This window comes from Narcine bancroftii, chromosome 2 (assembly GCF_036971445.1).
Source record: "Narcine bancroftii isolate sNarBan1 chromosome 2, sNarBan1.hap1, whole genome shotgun sequence".
Lineage (NCBI taxonomy): Eukaryota > Metazoa > Chordata > Chondrichthyes > Torpediniformes > Narcinidae > Narcine > Narcine bancroftii.
In genome coordinates this window covers 42,705,327-42,727,097 of record NC_091470.1, presented here as the reverse complement: position 1 = coordinate 42,727,097, position 21,771 = coordinate 42,705,327, and the positions used below count along the sequence as shown (strand labels likewise).

At 40.0% G+C, this 21,771-nt stretch overlaps 1 protein-coding gene across 2 annotated transcripts in view; it reads right to left on the bottom strand.

The window, feature by feature from the left end:
• Nucleotides 1-21,771, bottom strand: part of degs2 (delta(4)-desaturase, sphingolipid 2) — a 50,915-nt gene that overhangs the window by 27,536 nt on the left and 1,608 nt on the right. Inside the window, exons 1-2 of one of the 2 annotated variants that reach the window (XM_069916443.1) lie at nt 20,599-20,851; nt 7,164-7,906 (exon numbers count right to left, since the gene is read on the bottom strand). In XM_069916443.1, coding sequence (XP_069772544.1) covers nt 7,164-7,880 — 717 coding nt within the window. In that variant the 5' untranslated portion in view covers nt 7,881-7,906; nt 20,599-20,851. Of the gene's footprint in view, nt 1-7,163; nt 7,907-20,598; nt 20,852-21,771 lie in introns of those variants that run through there. The other variant, XM_069916442.1, reaches the window with a different exon arrangement.

The following is a 21,771-nucleotide window of genomic DNA, read 5'->3' as shown; positions in this document are numbered from 1 at the left end:
AGAATGGGTCGAACCAGCGCCATGTTGAGACTGGTGAGTAGCTGTTACCTTAACTTTTGTCCCCACCGGCGATCGTTGAAGCTTGGGGATCGCTGAAAATGGATCTGAGGCTATTCCAAGTCGTTTAGGCCCCAATTCTTCTGTACTTCGAAACTGTATTTTCTTTTGTAATTGAGACTTAGTTACTTTTTGCATTAGCAGCCATAATAACTCACCAAAATATCAAACTGAAAATTAAAGTTTTAAAATTAAAAATAAAGGGTTAAAAAACGGGCACTTAAAAGTCTGACCAGAGAGGGCAGGGATTACACGTCTAGTCTCTACGCCATCTTGCCACGCCCCCCCTTTTAAATGTCTTAAAAGCCTGCTGGTCCCAGCCTTTGCTCCATTCATTTGCTGAGTACTTTGGAGCAGCTTGAAAACTTTCCCATTTCAACCAGGTTGATATTACAAATCTTAGTTTCTGAAATATCATTTGCATTGGCTGGGGATTCCCATACATCCTTTCCAATGATCAGGGTGGGGTGGGAGAGAGGTTCTGAATTGTCCAACAGCCAATTGTAGAATGGTTAGTTCCTTTAACTAGCTTAAAAGCTTGCCTGTTACAGTTTTTTTTTGGTGCTGTTTCCTTTGGTGTTTTAATGCTTAATAATTGAATGTTTCCCTGTTCTGCTGCTGGCCACATGTAGCCATGTCCCAGCAGCAAGAGAACACAACCCTGCCAAGAAGTCTGGGAGAAGATCCCATAGGAAAGGAGACCACAGCAGAGCACTGGCAAGGGGCTTGGCAGCTGAGGGATTCCCATTAGGCTGCAGGTGGGCTGCTGCAGACGAGTTCATGGAAAGCCGAAGGGCCTTGGGCGTTAACAGCTCCTAATAGTATCAGGGGTTTGGAACCAGGGGCTGAGAAAGGTGATGCCTGGAGATTGGGTTCACCAATGGAACAGAGAGGAGACCATGCGGTCATGAAGGTTACAGGACAACAGAAGGCCATGGCATCGGAGAAAAAGCTGGTGGGATCCACAGACACTCCATGTCTCTGAAGGGATTCCCCTCTTTCTCTTCTAGTCAGGAGAGATGGAGTAGTGGTACCTCCATGTGCCTTTATGGGCAAACAAAAGAAAGGTTGTATATTTATGTGCATGACAATAAATGAACCTTGAAATAAGATAGGCACCAAACTCTACACTTATTTAAAAAGTCACATGGTAAGCAACCAAGAGATTAGCCTTGACAAAATATCTCCTTTCAGCATTCACACTCCCATTGAAAATGTTTTGTGCTATTAATGTAAATGGTGTTTTCTCACTTCTATGCATTAAAGTTCTTGGGTTTAGGAAATTCCACTCAAGCAGCCTTGCCCTGTGTGCATCCCCCAGATCTACTCAGCTATTGAATCTTAAATAGCCTAGCAAATGCTGCAATTCAAAAGGTAATAATGTTTGTCCAGATCTTGAAAAATGATTGCATGTATTTATTTTAATTCTCAAGGAAGGAAATAATCTCTAAGACTAGGTTGGTAGAGTTAAATTTTTTTGGTGAATCTTTCAACTCAATAATAACAGAAGTGACCATGTTCAATGTCACCAGCCAGAGTTGCTGAACCTGATTAGACTTGTATCAACACAACACTCTTTCGTAGTTAATGAATAATCTGTACAAAGTAATGAGCTGCAAACATGCAACATTAAACACAGGCTGTTGCAAAGAAGAGAGGCTCCCAGGAAGAGCCTGCTCCATCCCATAGTCAGCATTATTCATCCACATACTGTTCTAGGTTTCAGGACTTTCCATTTTTGTCTAGTGGTATCGTGATTTTGATTAGGGAGTGCATACCAAAGACTACAAAAATGTGTTGAATGATGTGATCAACTATACAAGAATGTTGGAGAATTTGTTCACAAGCTCTACCAAAGTTAATTTGAAAATAAATTTTACAGGTAGAATTTCAGTACATTAATTAGTCAAACACTAATTGAACTCCTTGCCCTTTTTAAACTTTTGAAAATGTAGTTGATTCAATTTTTCCCTTTTTTGATTCAATATTGTCCATCTGTAATTTCTTAAGTTTGACACAAGTTGTACGTTAAGCAAAATTACACAGTATGTCCTTATTCCATTAGCTGATTGAATCACTCATTATTGTTGTATTATCACCAACACCTCATTAAATAATCAATTTTTTTTAAAAAACAACTCATGACTTGAGTATGTAAATTTATAGTTACAGCTCAAGCCTGAATAAAGAATTGATCTAACAATGAACAGAAAATAAAGTGATTCCTTCCTTGTATAACACTGAACAGAAAGAGAAGCAATTATTTAATTGTGCATTAGCCAGACACTGACCAATGCAAACAAGGCTGGTGACAATGGACAACCTTGACGAGTTGATCGCGATAATTTAAATGGCAAAGAAGTTTGGCCATTCGTCACCACCCTAGCAATCGGATTTTTATACAATACCTTAATCCAACCAGTAAAAAAAGGGCCGAAATGAAACTTCTCCAGCACCTTAAATAAAAAATTCCATTCAACCCTATCAAATGGATGCTGTCTCAATGCATTGATCAACATTATCAATCTAAGAATATTATCAGACGCACATCTATTCTTAATAAAATCTGTTTAATCTGTATATACCAACTGAGGTAAATATTTAGCAAGTCTATTTGCTAATACTTTAGCCACAATTTTATATATCCCCATTTAATAAAGAAATTGGTCGGTATGAAGCTACATTCAATGGATCTCTATCTTCCTATAGAATCACTGTAATTATCCCACTTGAACAAGATTCCAATAATGACTGATCTTCAGTTATTTGTTGCAACACATCCATAAATATAGAAGATAAATCTTCATAAAATACTTTATATAAAATTCCACTGAGAAACCGTCATCACCTGGCAACTTTCCATTTGGCATCTCCTGTATAGCTTCTTTAATCTCAAAATCTGTAAACGGAGTTTCCAATTACTTTACCTCTTCCTCCCCCCCAAACCGGTAAATTTATCTTAGATAAGAAGGATTCAATAGAACCATCATCCTGATTTCCTTCAGAAGTATACAATTTCTGATAAAATGAATAAAATTGATCATTAATTTCCTGCGGTTTATAAGTAACAATTGAATTCTTTTTAACACCATTAATAGTTCTCGATATTTGTTCCGTTTTTAATTGCCAAGCTAATACCTTATGAGCCCTCTCACCCAACTCGTAATAACGTTGCTTAGATCTTTGAATTAATCGCTCATTCTGATATGTTTGTAAAGTATTATAACATAATTTCAACTTAGTTAATGCTGCTCTCTTATCTTCTGTAACCTTCTGAAATTCCTTACATTAGCCAGACACAAGCAGAACCATGATAGACAGAGGTACTCAATTGCTCTTTTTTTCAACAAACCAATTAGGGAAGGAGCCCAATTAGCACCAACAAAGGACAAAGAATGTAAAAGGCAACAGAAAATAGAAGTAGCTGTGACTGTCCCCATGAACCTACTATCTTTTCCCCTTCTTCACTGAAAAAAAAAGCAAATTGAAAATTGTTCTTTAGGACTAATCAGGAACAGCACCAAAAATAACTATTGTGACTTCCAAGAGAAGAAAAGTTTTAATGATTAATCTACTTGACATAATTTCTCCTCCACAGCACGATACAAGATCTACAAAGAAATTGTTAAAAACAGGGGACAAGAAGTATAGTCCAAGTAAAAACAAGTGGGCAAGGGTAAGGATAACCAGCTGTAAATAACTAAGGAAATAAAGGAAGGCATCAAATTAAAAGCTAATACATGCAAAATTGCCAAGAATAGAAAGAAACTTGAAGATGGGTAAAACTTTTAAAAAGCAACAATAAGCAATAAAGGAAAGACAAATTATGAAATTAACCATTACAGAATATAAAAACAGATGGTAAAAGATTTTATAAACATATATAAAACAGAAAAGAGTGGCTAAAATAAACATGGGTCCCTTAGAAGATGAGGAGGAATTAATAATGGACAATGCAGAATGGCCAAGACTTAGAACAAGTGTACTTTGTGTCAGTCTTCACAGTGGAATGCACTGGTAATATGTTAAGGAGGTGATGGGAAGCAACGACCTCAATGCAATTATAATCACTAAACAGGCAGTGCGAGGCAATTTGCGCTGTGATAGGGAAATACAGAGGCTTCACAAGAATATGGACAAGTCAGGTGACTAGACAAGGATGTGGCAAATAGGAAGTGCAAAATGTACTTAATTTGTTTAAAATGGAAAAAAAGCAAAAATAATTTTTAATTGGTGACAGTTTGAAAGACGTTGCCATTCAGAAGTCCTTTCATCTCCTTATACACAAATTATTGATCCATGCAGGTACATCAATGTGAAGAGTTTCATGGCTTTAATTACAGAAAATTCTGGAAATATTCAATAGGTCAAGTAACTGAATGGAAAGAGAAACAATTAATGTTTCAGGTCCAAAAAATTTTGTCAGAACTGGAGAGAGAAAACAGTTATTTTCAGTTGCAGAAAATATGCTGGAGGATTAGGTTGATCAAATTAAATCTTTCAGATTCCTGACCAATGTGACCTACTTAATGTGACTAATGACTGTCACCAAGTACAGGAGAAATTACACATGTCCACCAGATGCATTCATTGAGTGTGTCTGCTGTTAAACATTGAGAGAGAGAAGTCATTGTTGGTTTAAGAATACGCTGTGGAGTTGCAGGTGTTTGAGCAGCCAGTGGACTGTCCAGTCAAGTATCAGTCTTTAATATATTTACATTTGCAATAAACACATCTTCTTGTACTTTGACTATTCAATGAAGATCCCAAATTTGAGCTTTTGGGTGCAATTTCTGGTATTAATGTAGGAAGGTCTCAGTGCACAACCGATGACTATTAGATGTGTACATGATGCCAGAAAGTTTCAATTACACCAAGGCAGAATGCACAGGGACATTTCTGCACCTACTAGGCACTCAGAAATAATCACTATTTCCATACAACACAGAACATCATTTCTACCCATCGAGTCTATCCCAGCTCAGTAATCCCATTCCCCAAATTTCCTCTGTACCCATTCCTGCCCTCAACTCCCTGCCCTCCCACACCAGATTCTACCATTTACCTCTAGTCAATTAACAGTCGCCATTTAATCTACCTCCCTGTATGTTTTTGGGATGTGGGAGAAACTGAAGGTCACAGGGAGACCATGCCATCTCCACACAGAAAGCATTGGAATCCAGATCGTGATGCAGCAACTCTACTTGTTGCCCCAGTGAGCAGACATTATTTCATCTAACCCAGGATAAATCAATTTTATGCCAAATTTGTACATACATTCTAAGCATTTATAACAAATGGCAATGACATCCATAACTTGTGCATATTGCTCTAATTAAGACTGCAATAATTTCAGACCAGCAAGTTCACAACTTAATACTGAAAAAGTTGTTAAATACATTTACCAGATTTCTCCTCTAAACTATTTTAAGATTTTATGCCAGTTCTTTAGAAACAGGTATCATTTGTTCATAGTTGCTCTCTGGTTGGACGCCATTCTTCTCAACTATATAATTAAATTGTTTAGCAATCGAACATTACTAAGCAACCACTGGCAATTGTCAATTCTACAAATGAACAATTTCTTATGTGCAGATCTTTCAGATTTCTTTAAATAATCTTGGAAATAAATTATATTTAAAATAAAGCGGTTTCAAAAAGGATACCATTGTTTGGAATTGAAATACTGTAGCTTTTTAAAAGCCCTGAACAAATCAAGTGACATCAGTTGTTGTCATGGCTACTAACAGGGTGTTGAAGGATGTGAGGGGGAGTAAATAGATAAGGGTTGCACAAAGATATGGTCAATCAGGATGGTATGTGGGGGAATAGCAGGCATGCGAAAAAATGATGGTTGAGAAGGGAGGGTGGTGAAATGGTGACTTCTCCCACCTCTTAATTATAATGGGCAGGCTCAAGAGTGAAAAACTATGATGTTAATCTACATTAACAAGCTTTTTATGGTGCGCTGTTAGACAGACTCAGACACACACAAGGTAAAGACTGAACAACAGGCTTTAATCCACAAAAACCTCCACAGAGCCAGGCTGGCCGTGGCTGCAGCAACTCAGTGTGAAGCCTCAGGAGGCCGGTGCAGGCTTCTAATCCTGGAGGGTGATTGACACCTGACCGGGTGGGGCTTGATCCATTTATGCCAACTGATTGGCAGCCGGCCAAGTGTTGTCCTGCCCCCTTACTCTCCTGCAGGTACAGAGGTTGCCCCCTGCAGTAGGCCAGTGGTCACTTTTAATGTCATTAAAAACATTTTTTCTACTGGCAAAGGAAAGAGAGAAGAGAAAAACAAGTTGATAAAGTAATTGAAATGGAAGGAGGCTTTGCACCTGCACAAAGGCTGAAATGGATCACTTTGAACTAATGGCCTTTAGTACCGGTAATGCAGAAACATTGCTTGTGAATGAAATGATAAAAATAAAAAAATTACAATAATAGATAAATGTTTCATTCATATCAGTTTGTGCTGATTTACAAAACATTTAGTCAACCAGTTTCAAATATATTTTTAAAAATTGGGACAGAGAACCATACAGTAGACTGCAACTCTCAAACATGGTAATGGTACGATGACCCTCATACTGTCAGGTTTCAATCATTTGTGTCAGGGTCTCTAAAGTTTTACATAAATGCATTGAAATTAAAAAGTCACTTTCAACTCAACTTCCAATAATAATAAAATTACATCAAATATATGTGAAATTCAATGTGGTTACTATGGCTTTAGTCTTTCAACCTTGCCAATCTTTTTGGTTAATGCATTGATGTTTTCAGATTTAATATTAGTAGTATATTAATAGTTTTTATTTGAATGGTAAAACCATAGGTTTTTAATAATTTTTACCACATCGGTATATCTTTCAAAATTCCCTTGAAAGTGTTGGTATGTAGTTCTACAGCCTAGTCTCTATTTTTGTGAGTTCAGGCAGAGAACACCAAGAGTTTACAAGGCTTTTGACAAGATCATTTTTCTCTGTCTGGTAAGACATGCCCCTATTTTTTTAAGCCAAGGTCATGATCAGCAAAAGATTTTTTTTCTTTTTCATGCAATAAGTTTGCTCACTGTCGCCCATCTATTTAATTCTCGCACTTACCAGTGGTAGCTTGCTGCCTGGAATGCTGGGAAAGTCATGGTGTTCAACATGGTATCCCACATTGAATGTTATCCTGTTGAGAGGCCCATAATACGAATAGGTCTCATATCCTTTAAGGAACACGTAATGCTCAGCAATGAAATGTCCGGAGATTGGATGTATACCCATACACAGGAATGATCCTGCTATCAGGTATACAATAGGTTTCAAACCCCACAGGTAGTAGATGAGAAAATTAAATGCAAATTGCACCACAGCATTTAATACCTCCAGTCTTGTAATAGGTTTAGGGTTAACATAAAGAGGCCTAAGTGCATAAAAAAGTGGTTGGAGAATAAGCCAAATGGTTTTGCGAAATGGAGTGCAGAAAAACCATCCTTCGAGATCTGTTGGAATATCTACATCTAAACCATTGCCTCCCAGGTAACGATGGTGATCTATATGGTACTTCTTGAATGATGCAGAATAAGGCATTCCAATAGGTAGGTTAGCAAACATTGCAAACAGTCGGTTCCATTTTGCCAGTTTATTACCAAATGCAACATTGTGAGAAATATCATGAATGGCAAGGGTCAGCGAATGATTGACGGCACCTCCAAATGCATAAGCCCAGAAGATAGTCCATTTCCAAGACAGATATTTCACAAAGTAACAGGCAATGATCTGCACAAGGACCATTCCAAATACAATCCACTTCAAATTGGGGTCTGGTCCCATTAGTGACTTGATCTCTGGATACTTTGCTGCAGGAAAAAAAATAAAATATTAGTGAGTTCTGCATATAAAATAGCATAGATACTGAAAATCCACATTATGAAACAATAGCAGCTCAATTTGTACATTTTTAATGCAGTTTGAATGTTGAAAAATTTAACAACAGAAAAAAAGAATCATACTAGTCAGGTTAGGAAATTTTTAATCACAAATGACCAAAAGTTCTGTGGCCTTTCTTCTATTCTCAAAGCACAGAGAACAGTGGTGTGTGTGTGTGTGTGTGTGTGTGTGTGTGTGTGTGTGTGTGTGTGTGTGTGTGTGTGTGTGTGTGTGTGTGTGTGAGAGAGAGAGAGAGTGGTAATCTTGAGGAAAAAAAACCTTGCATTTCTTAAACACTGTAATGTGCATCGAAAGAACCAAAGACTTATTGATCCAAACCAAAGCTTTTATTAACTAAAAGTTTGGAGCATATCACAAGTATATCGACCAGTCCAGAATGACCTGGTCTGGCTAGGAGCAATCCTTTAAGACCTGCCAGTAGGTGTGGCTACACTCTCAGCCAATCACAGTCATTCTACACTATAATCTGTACATATACACATTGGTGATAGAATCTGTAGTATCACAAACACTTTCCATTTTGACATTTCTCAGCAAATAAAGGATGTTGATTGATTGATAAATATTCCTGAGGACACTCATAAAAACTCTCCTTGACTTTTTCCAAAGAGTTCAGCAGGACCTTTAACACCCAACCTTGAGTTTGAATGCCTTCAGTGTAGCACTCTCTTAATGTTTCTCCAGCGTGCAAGACAAGCCCTAATTTGTGCTTAAGAATCTGGACTTGGAATGGAGCTCACAATTGACAGACTCTGTGGAGAAGACGATTTTCCCTTAAAAGAATTATCTGGCCTAAGAGTGACTGCCACATTCTTTTTCCAATTGATTTTATTCCATTTGATCCCAAAAGTGAACTCAATATTCAAGCATGGGCTGCAATTTACAAAAAAAAAATGCCAAAGGTCTTTTATTGGAGATGGTCAAACTACTCACCGTTGACATGAATTGCATAACCATCAACTAATCCCCCATTATCAATATTACTATCAATGATCAGAAAATCAACTGTGCAAACCATATAAATTCCTGGGCTACAAGAGCAGGTCAGATGCTGGATATCCTGTAGGAGTTGATTAATCTGATAACCAAAGGCATTTTACCACCTACAAGGCACAAATCAGGTGCACCATGGAAAAAGGTTTAATCTATCCAATCCAAAGCCACCTGCTTGATTGGCACTTAATCAACCCTTCTAGAATTCATTTCCTCCACAACTGGAACTTCACTGCTATTCCAGTATACATCATCCATAAAATGCACTGCAACGCTTGTATGACAGCACTGATCTTAATATGAAAAACAGGTGCATGAGAACATTGCAACATGCAGATTTCATCCTGGTTAAACATAATCCGGACTTGGAAAATATACATCAGTATTACTGCTTCTAATCTTGGAACTCCTCCCAAACAGCACTATGAAAGGACCTTTATCAGACATTTAGGAAGACACCTTATGACCTTCCTATTAATTGTCTCCTTGGCACATTCTCCTGCAGCCACAGAAAGTGCCACATATGCCCACACCACCTTCCTCACACACCATTCAGGCCCCAAATAACCCTTTCAAGTAAAGCAACACTTCATTTGTGCATCCATGCGAGTCATTTACTGCATCCGGTGCTCCCGTTGCGGCCTCCTCTACATCGGAGAGACTGGGCGCAGACTGGGAGATCACTTCACTGAGCACCTTCACTCTGTCTGCATCAGTGACAGGGATCTTTCATTGGCCAACCATTTCAAAACTGCTCCCCACTCCCACGCTGACATGTCTGCCCATAGCCTCATGTACTCTCAAACCAAGACCACCCATAAATTGGAGGAGCAACATTCATTCTCTCTCTGGGCCCTCTTAACCAGATGGCATCAACATCAACTTCTCCTGTTTCTGCTAACCCACTCCCCATTCCTCCTCCCTTCCCATTCCCTCTGTCTTCTTTCCTCCAGCTATCCACCCCTCCCCCCATCTGCTGGTGCCCTCCCTCATCAACTTACTACCTCCTGCCTGTGGGAGTGCTCTGACCCCTGCCTCCACCCCCACTATTTTGTTCTGGCACCTGCCTATACTTTGTCATACCTTGATGAAGGGCTCAAGCCAAAACATTGGTTTTGTATCCTTATCTTTGCTATATAAAGTACAGTTTGACCTGCTGAGTTGCTCCAGCATTGTGTTTTTTTTCTTCAATCACATTTCTGTTTTATTCCTTATTATCTTCTCTAAAGGCAATTAGGGACTGGCAGAGAGTGCTGTGGACTCACATCTACAGAGGCCTGTTTACGAATTTGGTTGCTATTTATATGTAATTTGCATATTTACCCTATCACCACATTAGTTTCTTCCTGGTGCTGCAGTTTCTGCCCAAATCCCAAATTCATGGTGGTTGATAAGGGCCCCCTCATCCCAAAAATTAGTATTTGACAAAAAATGCCCCTGCCAATTCTATTTACATCAGATAAAAATTGGTGGAAATGCACCAAGAATGCTGCACACAACTTATCCCCAATGCCATTTAATTACCTACTCGTTCATGACATTTCCTTTTACAGAATGGACTTGGCTATAAAACGAGAAAAGCTAGACCCACTAGAAGAAGCTGATTTTGTGGATTCTGTCAATGGACTCCAAATAGATGTAGAACAGGGCAGGAAAGAGGGTCAAAAAACAATGATAGGCCTTTGAAAAACCCTGAAGGCTAACATTTATTATTGTTAGCCTTATTTCGGAACATTCATTAATTGCTTTCAGATACATAGAAAAGAGTAACAATGTAGATAGCAGATATGAGTTCACCAAATCACTCCAGCACCATGTTTGGCAGATTTCATAACAATGTAAGGGTTAGTACAGACTGTTGCAAATTTTAAAAGGGTGTGAATTAAAGTGTGGAGATTATAAAATTCCAGGGTGTTACACTGCAGAGGGAGTGTCCACAGAGATGGTGTGGGTGGAAGTCTTAAATAGGAAGGCAGCAATCACTGTATTAGGAGTAGTCTATGGGCCCCCAAATAGTCCTCTGGATACCAAGGAGCAGATAAGCAGGCAGAGTTTGGAATGGTGCAGGAATTACAGGGTTATAGTTATGGAACACTTCAACTTCCCTAATATTGACTGGCCCTTCCTTACTCCAAGAGGGATAGATGGGGCTGAATTTGTCAGGTGTGTTCAAGAAGAATTCCTGACACAGTATGTGGACTGGCCGATGCAAGGAGAGGTCATACTGGATCTAATTCTGGGAAATGAACCTGATCAGGTGGTGGACATCTCGGTGGGAAAGCATTTTGGTGAGAGTGACTACAACTCCCTGAGCTTTAGCATAGTCTTGGATAAGAACAAAAGCAGACAAAATGGGAAAGTGTTTAATTGGAGAAGGGATAATTATGATGGAATGAGGCAGGAATTAACAAGAGTAAATTGGAAACAGATGTTCAAGAGTGAAAGCACAGAACTAACGTGGAGAAGGTTTAGGGACCACTTGTGTAGGGATCAGGATAGGTTTGTCCCACTGGGACGGAGAAAAGATGGTAGGAAAAGGGAAGTGTGATTGATGAAGCAGTTGAGACAGCTAGTGAAGAGGAAGAAGGAAGCACACATTAGATATAGGAAGCAGCAAATAGGAAGGGCCCGTGTGAAGTGTACGGTAGCTAGGAAGGAGCTTAAGAAGGGACTTAGGAGAGCTCAAAGGGGGCATGAGAAGGCCTTGAAATGTAGGATTAAGGAGAACTCTAAGGTGTTCTAAGTGTATGTGAAGAACAGAAGGATGACAAGAATGAAGGTGGGACTGCAAAAGGATAAAGGAGGCAACAAGTGCCTGGAGGCCAAGGAGGTCCTAAATGAATACTTTGCTTCAGTATTCACAAGAGAAAAGGACCTTGATCAGGGTGAGGTCGGAATAGAAAAGACTTGTGTATTGGACAATGTAGAGATTAAGGAAGAGGAAGTGCTGGATCTTATTTAGACTGATGTTTCCAGGGCCATTTGTGAATCATCCTAAGTTGCTGTAGGAAGTGAGGAAGAGATAGCTGAAGCAGTAGCTATGAAATTTGAGTCCACTATGGCCACAGGAGAGGTCCCAGAGGATTGGAGAATGGCAAATGTAGTCTCCTTGTATATAAAAAGGTAATAGGGAGAATCCTAGGAATTATAGACCAGTGAGTCTGGAGGATAGGATCTTTGAGCATTTGGAGAAGTACAGTCTACTTCTATCAGCATGATCAGGATAGTCAGCAAGGCTTTGTGAAGGGAAGATCATGCCTCATGAGCCTAATTGAAGAGGTAACAAAAGAAACTGATGAGGGTATGGCAGTAGATGTGGTTGATATGGATTTTAGCAAGGTATTTACAAGGTCCCCCATGAGAGACTCTTTCAGAAAGTCCATGGAACCTTGGCTGTGTGGATAAAAAAATTGGCTTGCAGATAGAAAGTAGTAGTGGAAGGAAAGTATTCTGCCTGGAGGTCAGTAACTAGTGGAGTTCTTCAGGGATCTATTATGGGACCCCTGCTCTTTGTGATGTTTATTAATTATCTAGATGATAAGGACTGCCTAAAGAAATCTCTTGGTGCCTGCCACATTGACCATCGCCAGTGGGCTGATATCGCCTCAAACCGTGCATCTTGGCACCTCACAGTTCGGCAGGCAGCAACCTCCTTTGAAGATGATCGCGGAGCCCACCTCACTGACAAAAGACAAAGGAGGAAAAACCCAACACCCAACCCCAACCAACCAATTTTCCCTTGCAACCGCTGCAACCATGTCTGCCTGTCCTGCATCGGACTTGTCAGCCACAAACGAGCCTGCAGCTGACGTGGACATTTACCCCTCCATAAATCTTCGTCCGCGAAGCCAAGCCAAAGAGATGATAAGGCAGAAGGATGAGTCAGTAAGTTTGTGGATGATAATAAAGATTGGAGGAGTTGTGGATGGAGCTGAAGATTGTTGAAAGTTACAAAAGGATATAGACAGGATGCAGAGTTGGGTGGAAAAGTGGCAGATGCAGTTCAATCCGGATAAGTGTGAGGTGATGCATTTTGGAAGGACAAACCAGAAGGCTGAGTACAGGGTTAATGTTTGGTTACTTAAGGGTGTGGATGACCAGAGTCCAAATCCATACATCCCTCAAGATCACCACACACGTTAATAGGATAGTTATGAAGGCTGATGGGATGTTAGGATTCATTAATAGGGGGATTGAGTTCAAGAGCAGAGAGGTCATGTTGCAACTCTACAAATCTCAGATGAGATCACACTTGGAGAATTGTGTTCATTTCTGGTCACCTCATTACAGGAAGGATGTGGACACTATGGAGAGGGTGCAGAGGAGATTTACCAGGATGTTACCTGGATTGAAAAATAAGTCTTATGAGGCAAAGTTAGCAAAGCTGGAACTTTTCTCTTTGGAGTACGAGAAGATACTTACTAGAAGTCTACAAGATTATGAGTGTTATGAGCCCAGAGGACCCCAAAACCCAGCAGCAATATTCACCGACAAATGGTTAGTTAAAACAATAGTTGCTTTTAATTACCTTTAAACATGAAAACAGGATCAAACTTTTACTTATTACTATTAATTTAACTAACCCAACTTAACCCCCTTCTAATTCTAAGCGCACGTGCATGTAATGTGTGTGTATGTTCAGAAAAGTTCTTTGGTTCACAATCCAATCTCACTTTTCATTCCCCCAAGTTTACTGGTTGCAAGCAATTCTTAAACTGTGCACAGAATTTAATATTTATGAAGTTCACTAGGCTTTGATACTTGAAAGGTAAACGGTTACTGCTCAGGAAGGTTCTTGTTGGTTTTCAGAGAGAGATTTGCTAGACACAAATTGATCCCTTGTAATCAGCCATGTCAGTGTCTTTCCGAAGAAACTTGCCCCATCAGGGTTTTCCAGATGATAACCTCTTTCTTTCAGGTCACCACAGAGTTCCTTTTTGTTTCACTTATTTCAAGTGAAACATTAGGCAGCCAGTCCTCTCCTCTTGTATGAACCACAAGGGTTTCTTGAGAACTAAGCACTCACAACCCATCTTCCAAATGGGGGTTTTCCACAAGCTTGCCAGCTTGTCCTGTTCCAGTCCCAGCTGTTGCTGCTGACTGTAAAACTGCAAAACTGAATTACCTCTCTCTCTGAGAAAGTCTGTTTGACACTCTCTCTGCTTGCAAAACCACACGACCCTCTTAGAACAGCAAGCTGCACTCTGAACTCCTCCTCCGATCTCTCTCATCTGTTGCTTTTCAAAACAACAATCCATTCGTGAAGTCACTTGGGACTCCCCAGAGTTTTTCCAAAGGCCCCCAGGAGCCACCCTGAATAGCTTGAGCAGAGCTCCAGTATTTTAAATGAGATCTGTTTTGAAGTGTTTATATGTGAACTACACTAAAAAAAACCTGCCCCAATTTATCCCCCAAAGACATATCATTATACAATACAAACACAACATAATCTGTCACAAGAGACATAGATAGGGTGGAGAGCCAGCACCTGTTTCCCAGGGCAGGAATAGCAAAGACTAGAGGGCATCTGTGCAACGTGAAGGGAGGGAGGTTTAGGGGAGACATCAGGGTACTTTTTAAAAAAATTACAGAGTTGTGGGTGCCAGAAATGCCTTACTAGGGATGGTGGTGGAGGCTAAAACATTGGGGGCACTCTTAGACACATGGATGAAAGAAAAATAGAGGGTTACAGGGTAGGAAGGGTTTAGTTTTATTTTTAGGAATATATGGGTCTTGAGGGCTGAAGGGCCTGTACTGTGCTGTATTATTCTATGTTCTATGAAGTCAACAATCAACTTCATGGTTTTGTTGACATTGAGAGTTATTTTTTTTAATATAAATGCAGGGCCTGGAATGCCTTGCCATGAATGGTGGTGGAAGCTGAAGGATTAGGGGCATTTAAGAGATTCTTAGACAGGCACACAGATAGAAGAGGGTTACAGGGTAGGGAGGGTTTAGTACACTTTTTTAAGGAATATATGGGTCGGCACATCGAGGGCCGAAGGGAGAAAACAGAGTCCTTCCAATTGTGCTTATTCCATTCTAATTTACTCCATTAGGTGCTCAGTGTGATCTCCTCTGCATAGAGAAACCAAACAAAGACTGGGTGGCCATTTTGAAAGATTGGAAGACCTGCAGGGCTGATCCTCTGCTTTCTGTTACCTGTCAGTTTAACCTCCATCACACAACTGCACTGAAATTCTTTTCTCATCTTCCAGATTATGGAATTCTGCAGCTTCAGCTAACTACTATCTCAGTCTATCAGCATAGGCTACCTCTGCAAGACATCCATCTGTGCTATTGTCCTAGTTTTTCTCTCTTGCAGTGCCAGACTTGCTGCACAGATCCTATCGCCCTCTATTTCATGACTATTTATACTCCTCTGTTTGTCTTCCTTTTTATCAGGTGGGCTAAATACATGGAACATAATCACCCTCATTAACCCAGTGACTGAATTATCTCTGCAATTTATCCCCAAAGCTGCCCTTGCTTCATCGAAGTACAATTGGTTTCTTTTCTAATTTCCCACCACAATTTAAAACTAACTTGTTTTCTCCTCCACTGTTTTGGTAAAGAGCCTTTGACCTGAAACATTAACTCTTTCTCTTTCCTTTTTGCTTTGGATTTACAAAATAAAATTTTGCATAACATTCCTTTGAAGATTAAAGGCAGTGCACAAAGTAGTAATTGTTGTTTTCATTTTGTGGACACTGACAAAGGTCAATCTTTAATCCCAATCCCAACCCCAACTGTCATGTGAAGATGGATCTTCTCCCTGAAGGCTTTGTCCTGAAGATTCAGAATCAAATTTATTGTCCTGAACATGTCACAAAATTCAATACTTTGCTGCAGCTTCACAGGTGAAAAATTGCTATAAATTACATTTTTAAAAAACAAATTAGTGCAAAGGTGAGGTCGTGCCTGCGGTTCATCATCCATTCAGAAATTTGATGGAAGAGGGGAAGAAGCTGTTTTTGTACTGTCTTCAGGCTACTGTACCTCCTTCCTGATGGTAGCAGTGAGAAGAGGGCATGGCCTAGATGGTGAGGGTCTTTGATGACCCTCAAAGACAGGTTTTTGGACCATGCAGAGATTAGGTTTCAGATGTTTCACCCAGCCAGTGTGAAGGAATGGGGTGCATGTACACATCTGCAAAATGTGTGATTTAGAATGGATTGCATTGCCAAGAAATAGCCCAGTACTGGGAAGGTGGACATGTCCAATTAGTTAATAATATTCTCATCTGCCTAAAGTAAGCATTTACTTATCCATTTCAAACCAGACAAATAATAAAATTATATTGTTAATTTTACATTGTGAATTACTTGCAGTCCATGAAAGATTACTCAGTCAGGTGCTAGAAAACTGCAGTTAAAACCTTTATTTCCAAATACAGAATGTACAGTATTCATAACTTCCATGTGGAAAAATAATGATCGGGTGATGGTTGCATAATTCCATGTTTCACTTTGTGCCTTTCTCATTGGACAGTCTGCAATTACGACAATTGCTTACCAGCAATTTGTTATTTCAATTTGACTATCGCACAATATTTGTAAAATTTTCATTGCATGACTGCTGCTCAATATTCATTTTAGGCACAAATGTATATGCCTTAAGAGTGTATAATCTGAAAAGTTAACTAACAGGTGGAACACTAGGTAGGCTCCGTTACTTTTGCAATCAGTGAAATTTTATCTTTGGTCAATTTTGGATCAGCATTCTCCAATGTGAAGGCAGGAACAAGAGTGTATTTGCAGAGACTTTTAGATGGGTACACGGAACTGAAAAAATGGAGGGTTATGCAGTCAGAAAATTCTAGGCAGTTGTTAAGCATAGGTTATTAGAATGGCACAACACTGTGGGATGAAGGGCCTGTACTGTGCTGTAGATATTTGTTTAGATTAAATGGTATTTTAATTCAATTTTGCTTTAACTGAACTTAAAAAGAAACAGACGGACAAAACAATTTAATAATTTGTAATATGAAATTACTAGGCAGCTATAATACTTGACTGATATCTCCATACTTAAACTGTAGTGTATCATTTACTCCTGTGTACCCAATAATTTGTTACATAAAATGCAAAATTTGATCTGAAGATGTGTCCTGCTACTATATCCTAAATGTGAATAGGTAGCCACTGATAGTCAATATGTGGTTTCCCTCCAGTGATCCTCTAAACAGTTGATGTAACCTGAGTAACCATTGAAAACAAATTATAAGAAAGCTTGCACGTACAAAATTAATTTAAAGCAATGAATTATTAAAGATCTGTAATAACTAACAAATGAGTAACATGTGGCGAGTGAGAAAATCCAGGCCTTGCATGTTGAGGATTCTAATGGCACGCTCATGCCGGCTGAACTCTAGGGTGTTGAGGAGGAAACATCAGAACTGCTCATACTAACGGGTTTTCTATGAAGGAGCTTACTTTAGTATCTGCGGCAGTGTCCAGGGTGCTGACGACATGCCAGAACTTGGTGTCCTCTGAAACAATTCCCCTGATGTGGAACTGGGACTCAGCCAGTTCCTGGGCTGGTTTTCCCAGACAGCGGGAGAATGTACGCCTTCCGCGTTGGTCGCAGGCGCTGCGACTATGGATTCAGCCGGTTGCTGCATTTTCGTGTGATTGATGCTGGCTCAAAAACGTTGGAACTGTTGGGGTCACCACTGTAGCGATTGCTGTGGCAGCGCTACCAAATAACTAGACGCCCACACAGTATAAGGGTGAACCAAAAAATGACTTTATTGGTATGAATTCGCCGTGTCTCCGCACTGGCCCGCCCACTTCCGGCAACATACCTGCTGGCTTCCGGAAGAGATGTCATCGCGTTGTGGTATTACTCTCCGTCCGGCAGGCTGCTATGAGGAAGTGGAGGGCTCCTTAGACCACTCTTGGCGCAAGGCACAGGCTCTTCTCGGCACTGAAGGGGAGCCCACGCCATCTTGGATCGGCCGTGTGTTGCGGTTATTTGGCCCGTTTACTTGCACGGTGTCTCAGCTTGCTACATCATCTCTTTTACAGACATATTTTACCCATAACTATTTTAACACGTCCCACAACAATGGATATAAGTTTGGATTGGTTAAAGAGGAAGCAACATAATAAGCGTGGTGTACCATGTAATAACCTTTGATTAAGCCACTATTGTTAATTGATTGGTCTCCTTCAAAAAGGACATTTTGTTGAGGTCCCTGCCTTTTTCTTAGTTGCTTTTAATTTTCCACATGAGGATGGTCTGAGAGACTTCAACTAACTTTAAAAAACCAACAAATTCTCCACCTCCGACACACCCAATCTCCTGGCTAAACTTATTCTCACATTGAATAACTTCAACTCCACTTCCTTTCTCTAGATCAAAACGAGAAGCTTTGGGAAATTACACTGGCCCAAACTGCACCCTTTATTGTGGGTACATGGAATAGTCTGTTTCAGTCTTGTTCAGGGACCTCCCACATCTTTTTACCCCTTTTACATCAACAACTGTATTGCTGTTGCGTCCTGCACTAGCACAGATCTCAGAAACAGTGAGGTCGAACACAGACAGAGCAACTGCTTTGGCAAGCACATGCACTCTATCTGAAGGTCAAAGCTAAAATCTGCATTGCCATTTTAGTTCTCTCCACTATCAGACATGTCTATCCTTGCCCTCATCCTTTGCCAGGGTGAAGCCAAATGTGATGATAAGGAAGAACATATACAATTCCTCTTGGACCTTACACCCAACTGCATTGACATTACTTTTCCCCTATACTCTATAGGACCTCCCTGTTTCTATCCCTATTCTTACATTTCTCCCTAATTATTTCCTTCAGCCTTCCAGTGGTCTATTCTACTCAACTCTCTACCTCTCCCACTTTCCTCTAACTAATACTTGGCTACTCCCCATTCCACCCTCCTCCCCTCCTTAATATAAGGAGAAATAAAAACAATTTAAAAGACCAAAAACACTGTCCTACACATACACTGAACAAACTGAACTTGCATGAATATATAAACCTAAAAACAGTTCACTTTATTTTCATTCACATTATTCATTCACGTTTCCTATTTTAATCTGACTAAATGGTTCCAACACAGTTGACTGACCACTTTTACTAATGGATGCTGACCCAGAAGAGTTCCTCCAGCTTCTTGGTTCACTCAAGATTCCAGCAATCTACTGTTTTTGTCTCTCTCCAAAATATAACAATTTATCTTCCAATTCCCCCCCCTGGTTTCACCATCACATGGTTTATCTGACTCTTACCTTCTTTGTCTCCCCAGGAGATTGACTAGGCAAAAAAATCTATTATAAGCCCATTGGCACTCAAATTATCTTAACTATACTTCTTCTCACCCGGCCTCCTGCAAGGTCTCTATTCAATTTTCACTATTGTATTTGTCTGACAATAAGACTTTGAACATGGTACCTCCAAAATGTCATCTGAACTGTGGCTTCCCTTCTAACATAATAGATAGAGCCCTTTACTTCTTCCACTTCTCAATTCACTTCCACATTCAAAGGCACATCCTGAACAATTTCGCTCAGCTCTTACAAGTTTCCACCTCCCCTTCCAGCATTTTTAACTCATTTCACAACTCCCTGGTCTCCTCTTCTTCCCATACAACCAATAGGAGATATCACACTTGCCCTTTCACTCCTTCTCTTCCCACCATCCAGACAGTCACTCCAATTGAAGCAGCAATTCTCATGTATTGCGCAAAACTTTCACAAAGTGATCTCTTTTACATTGCATAAACAGAATACAGGTTGAGCAACAAATTTGTGGAGCAATTGTATGTAATCTGCAGAAGCAAGTCTGAACTTCCATTTGCCTGCCACTTTATTTCATCATGGTACCCCCATTACAACCTGCCTGCTGCTGATTCACCGATCATAATTGGGCGCTATGCAAATTGGTCTCCTCTATCCAACCATATGGACAATATCAAATTCACGTAACATGTTCTGTCTGTCTGTATCAGAACTGGCTGTTTCAATTTTAAGTCTTGAATCTATAATATTGGCTCAGTTTGCATTTCCATTAGAATAGCCTAACTTGCCGACAATGTCCAATGGCAACATTTCTAACATCCCCCCCCCCCACTGATCCAAGGGCTTATAGGACAACCCTGGCTTCACCCTGACATGCACGTTTGCTATTGCACTACCTGCTAGACTTGGCTAGCTTGTACAGGAAACAGTTATGACCGTAAACTATTTAGGATATCTTCGCCGCCTTCTCTGCAGTTTAAAACTAGCACGATTTCCTCTCCTTTCCAGGGTCCATCACCCTGATCACAATTCCTCTTGCGGCTAGCTTTGGGACGTACACAAGCCTGAAGTCCAACACCTTTCGCCCCCAAACCCTATCAGGGTGTGAACTTCCCCGGACAACCTGAATCATAAACTATTCTGGGACCACAAAACGACCTGTCTAAACCAGAGGGGAAAAAAAATCTTATTTCGCTAACTGTAGATGTTTATTATAAATATTTTATTATTACCCCTTCTAATACCTTCTATGGTCATTTAATGTATACTATTGAAGATTATTTTTTAAAAACACAAAGTATCTATTTGCCTGAAGCGACAAAGAATCTGGGTACATTGCACTTACGTGTATGGCAAGAGACTCATAATTCTGAAAGATCGCTCATTCCACAGATAGCACCTTGCCGAATATTTCCAGTATTTACTGTGTTTTCATATAACCGAAAAGATTGCCGTTAATGGCGGTACTTTCAAGCTAAATAATACGCAGAATTAAGAACTATATGGGTATGAAGATCAAAATGAGGATGTTAAATTAGCGCTGTTAGTGTCGGTCGAAGAGTATAGCGTTGAGGAAATAAATTTAAAGAGATTGAAGACGAAACTTAAAAAGTACTAAATCTGGCTGGCGCAGAATGAACAGAAGATGTTTTTAAACGTATTGAAACGTGCTAATGCGCCAAGTGTACGGTATTGCAGAAACTCTTAGGGTGCATTCTAAAATTACTATATTTGCTTAATATTTATGAATCTGCACTGTAGATTCCACTATTTGCATGTTGCGCAAATATCGAAACACGACTGCAATAGGTGTCAGGGAAATATATTCACCAAAAACAAAGTTTACGGCCGCACCTAAACGATCCCTTGTCCAACCCCACCCAACTGGTCAAAAATCATTCCTCACGACTTTATGGATTTATAAAACCATAATTAACTGGAAACCCCATCCGCAAGCACTCCGAATATGGTGCAGACATTCATTATTCCGTGGAAGGAAGAGCGGGAGCAGATATCGTGGGTGAAAGGTGAAAATCTATAGCCACCGTGGCTGAAAACACAATGCTGGAGAAACTCAGCAGGTCAAACAGCGTACTTTATATACCGAAGGTAAAGATATAAAACCAGCGTTGCGGGCTTGAACTACGGAGCCAGTCCAGATCATGCAAGTTTCACTCTTCGGATAATGCTCACCCGAAAGGTGAGTGGAAAATCAGAACCAAGTATTCGAAAGGTTCACTACTCCGAATAACGAAACCCCGGTTCGCCTCCTCCGGGCTCGTTACATTTGGAAAATTAAAAGAAGAGGTTTTTTTTAAAAACAAAATAAAGCAATTAATCGCGCGAAACAAGTTTATGACTGGTAAAAAGATTCCGATCAATCGTTTCCAGAGTGGATTGGAATTACAAGTGCCACTTCACTTCGAAAGAAGATTCTGATCCCAATAATGCTCACGTGAAAACCCCTTCAGGACGTGTCTCTTGAACCTAAATAGGCAAATTCTAACTTCTTAACCCG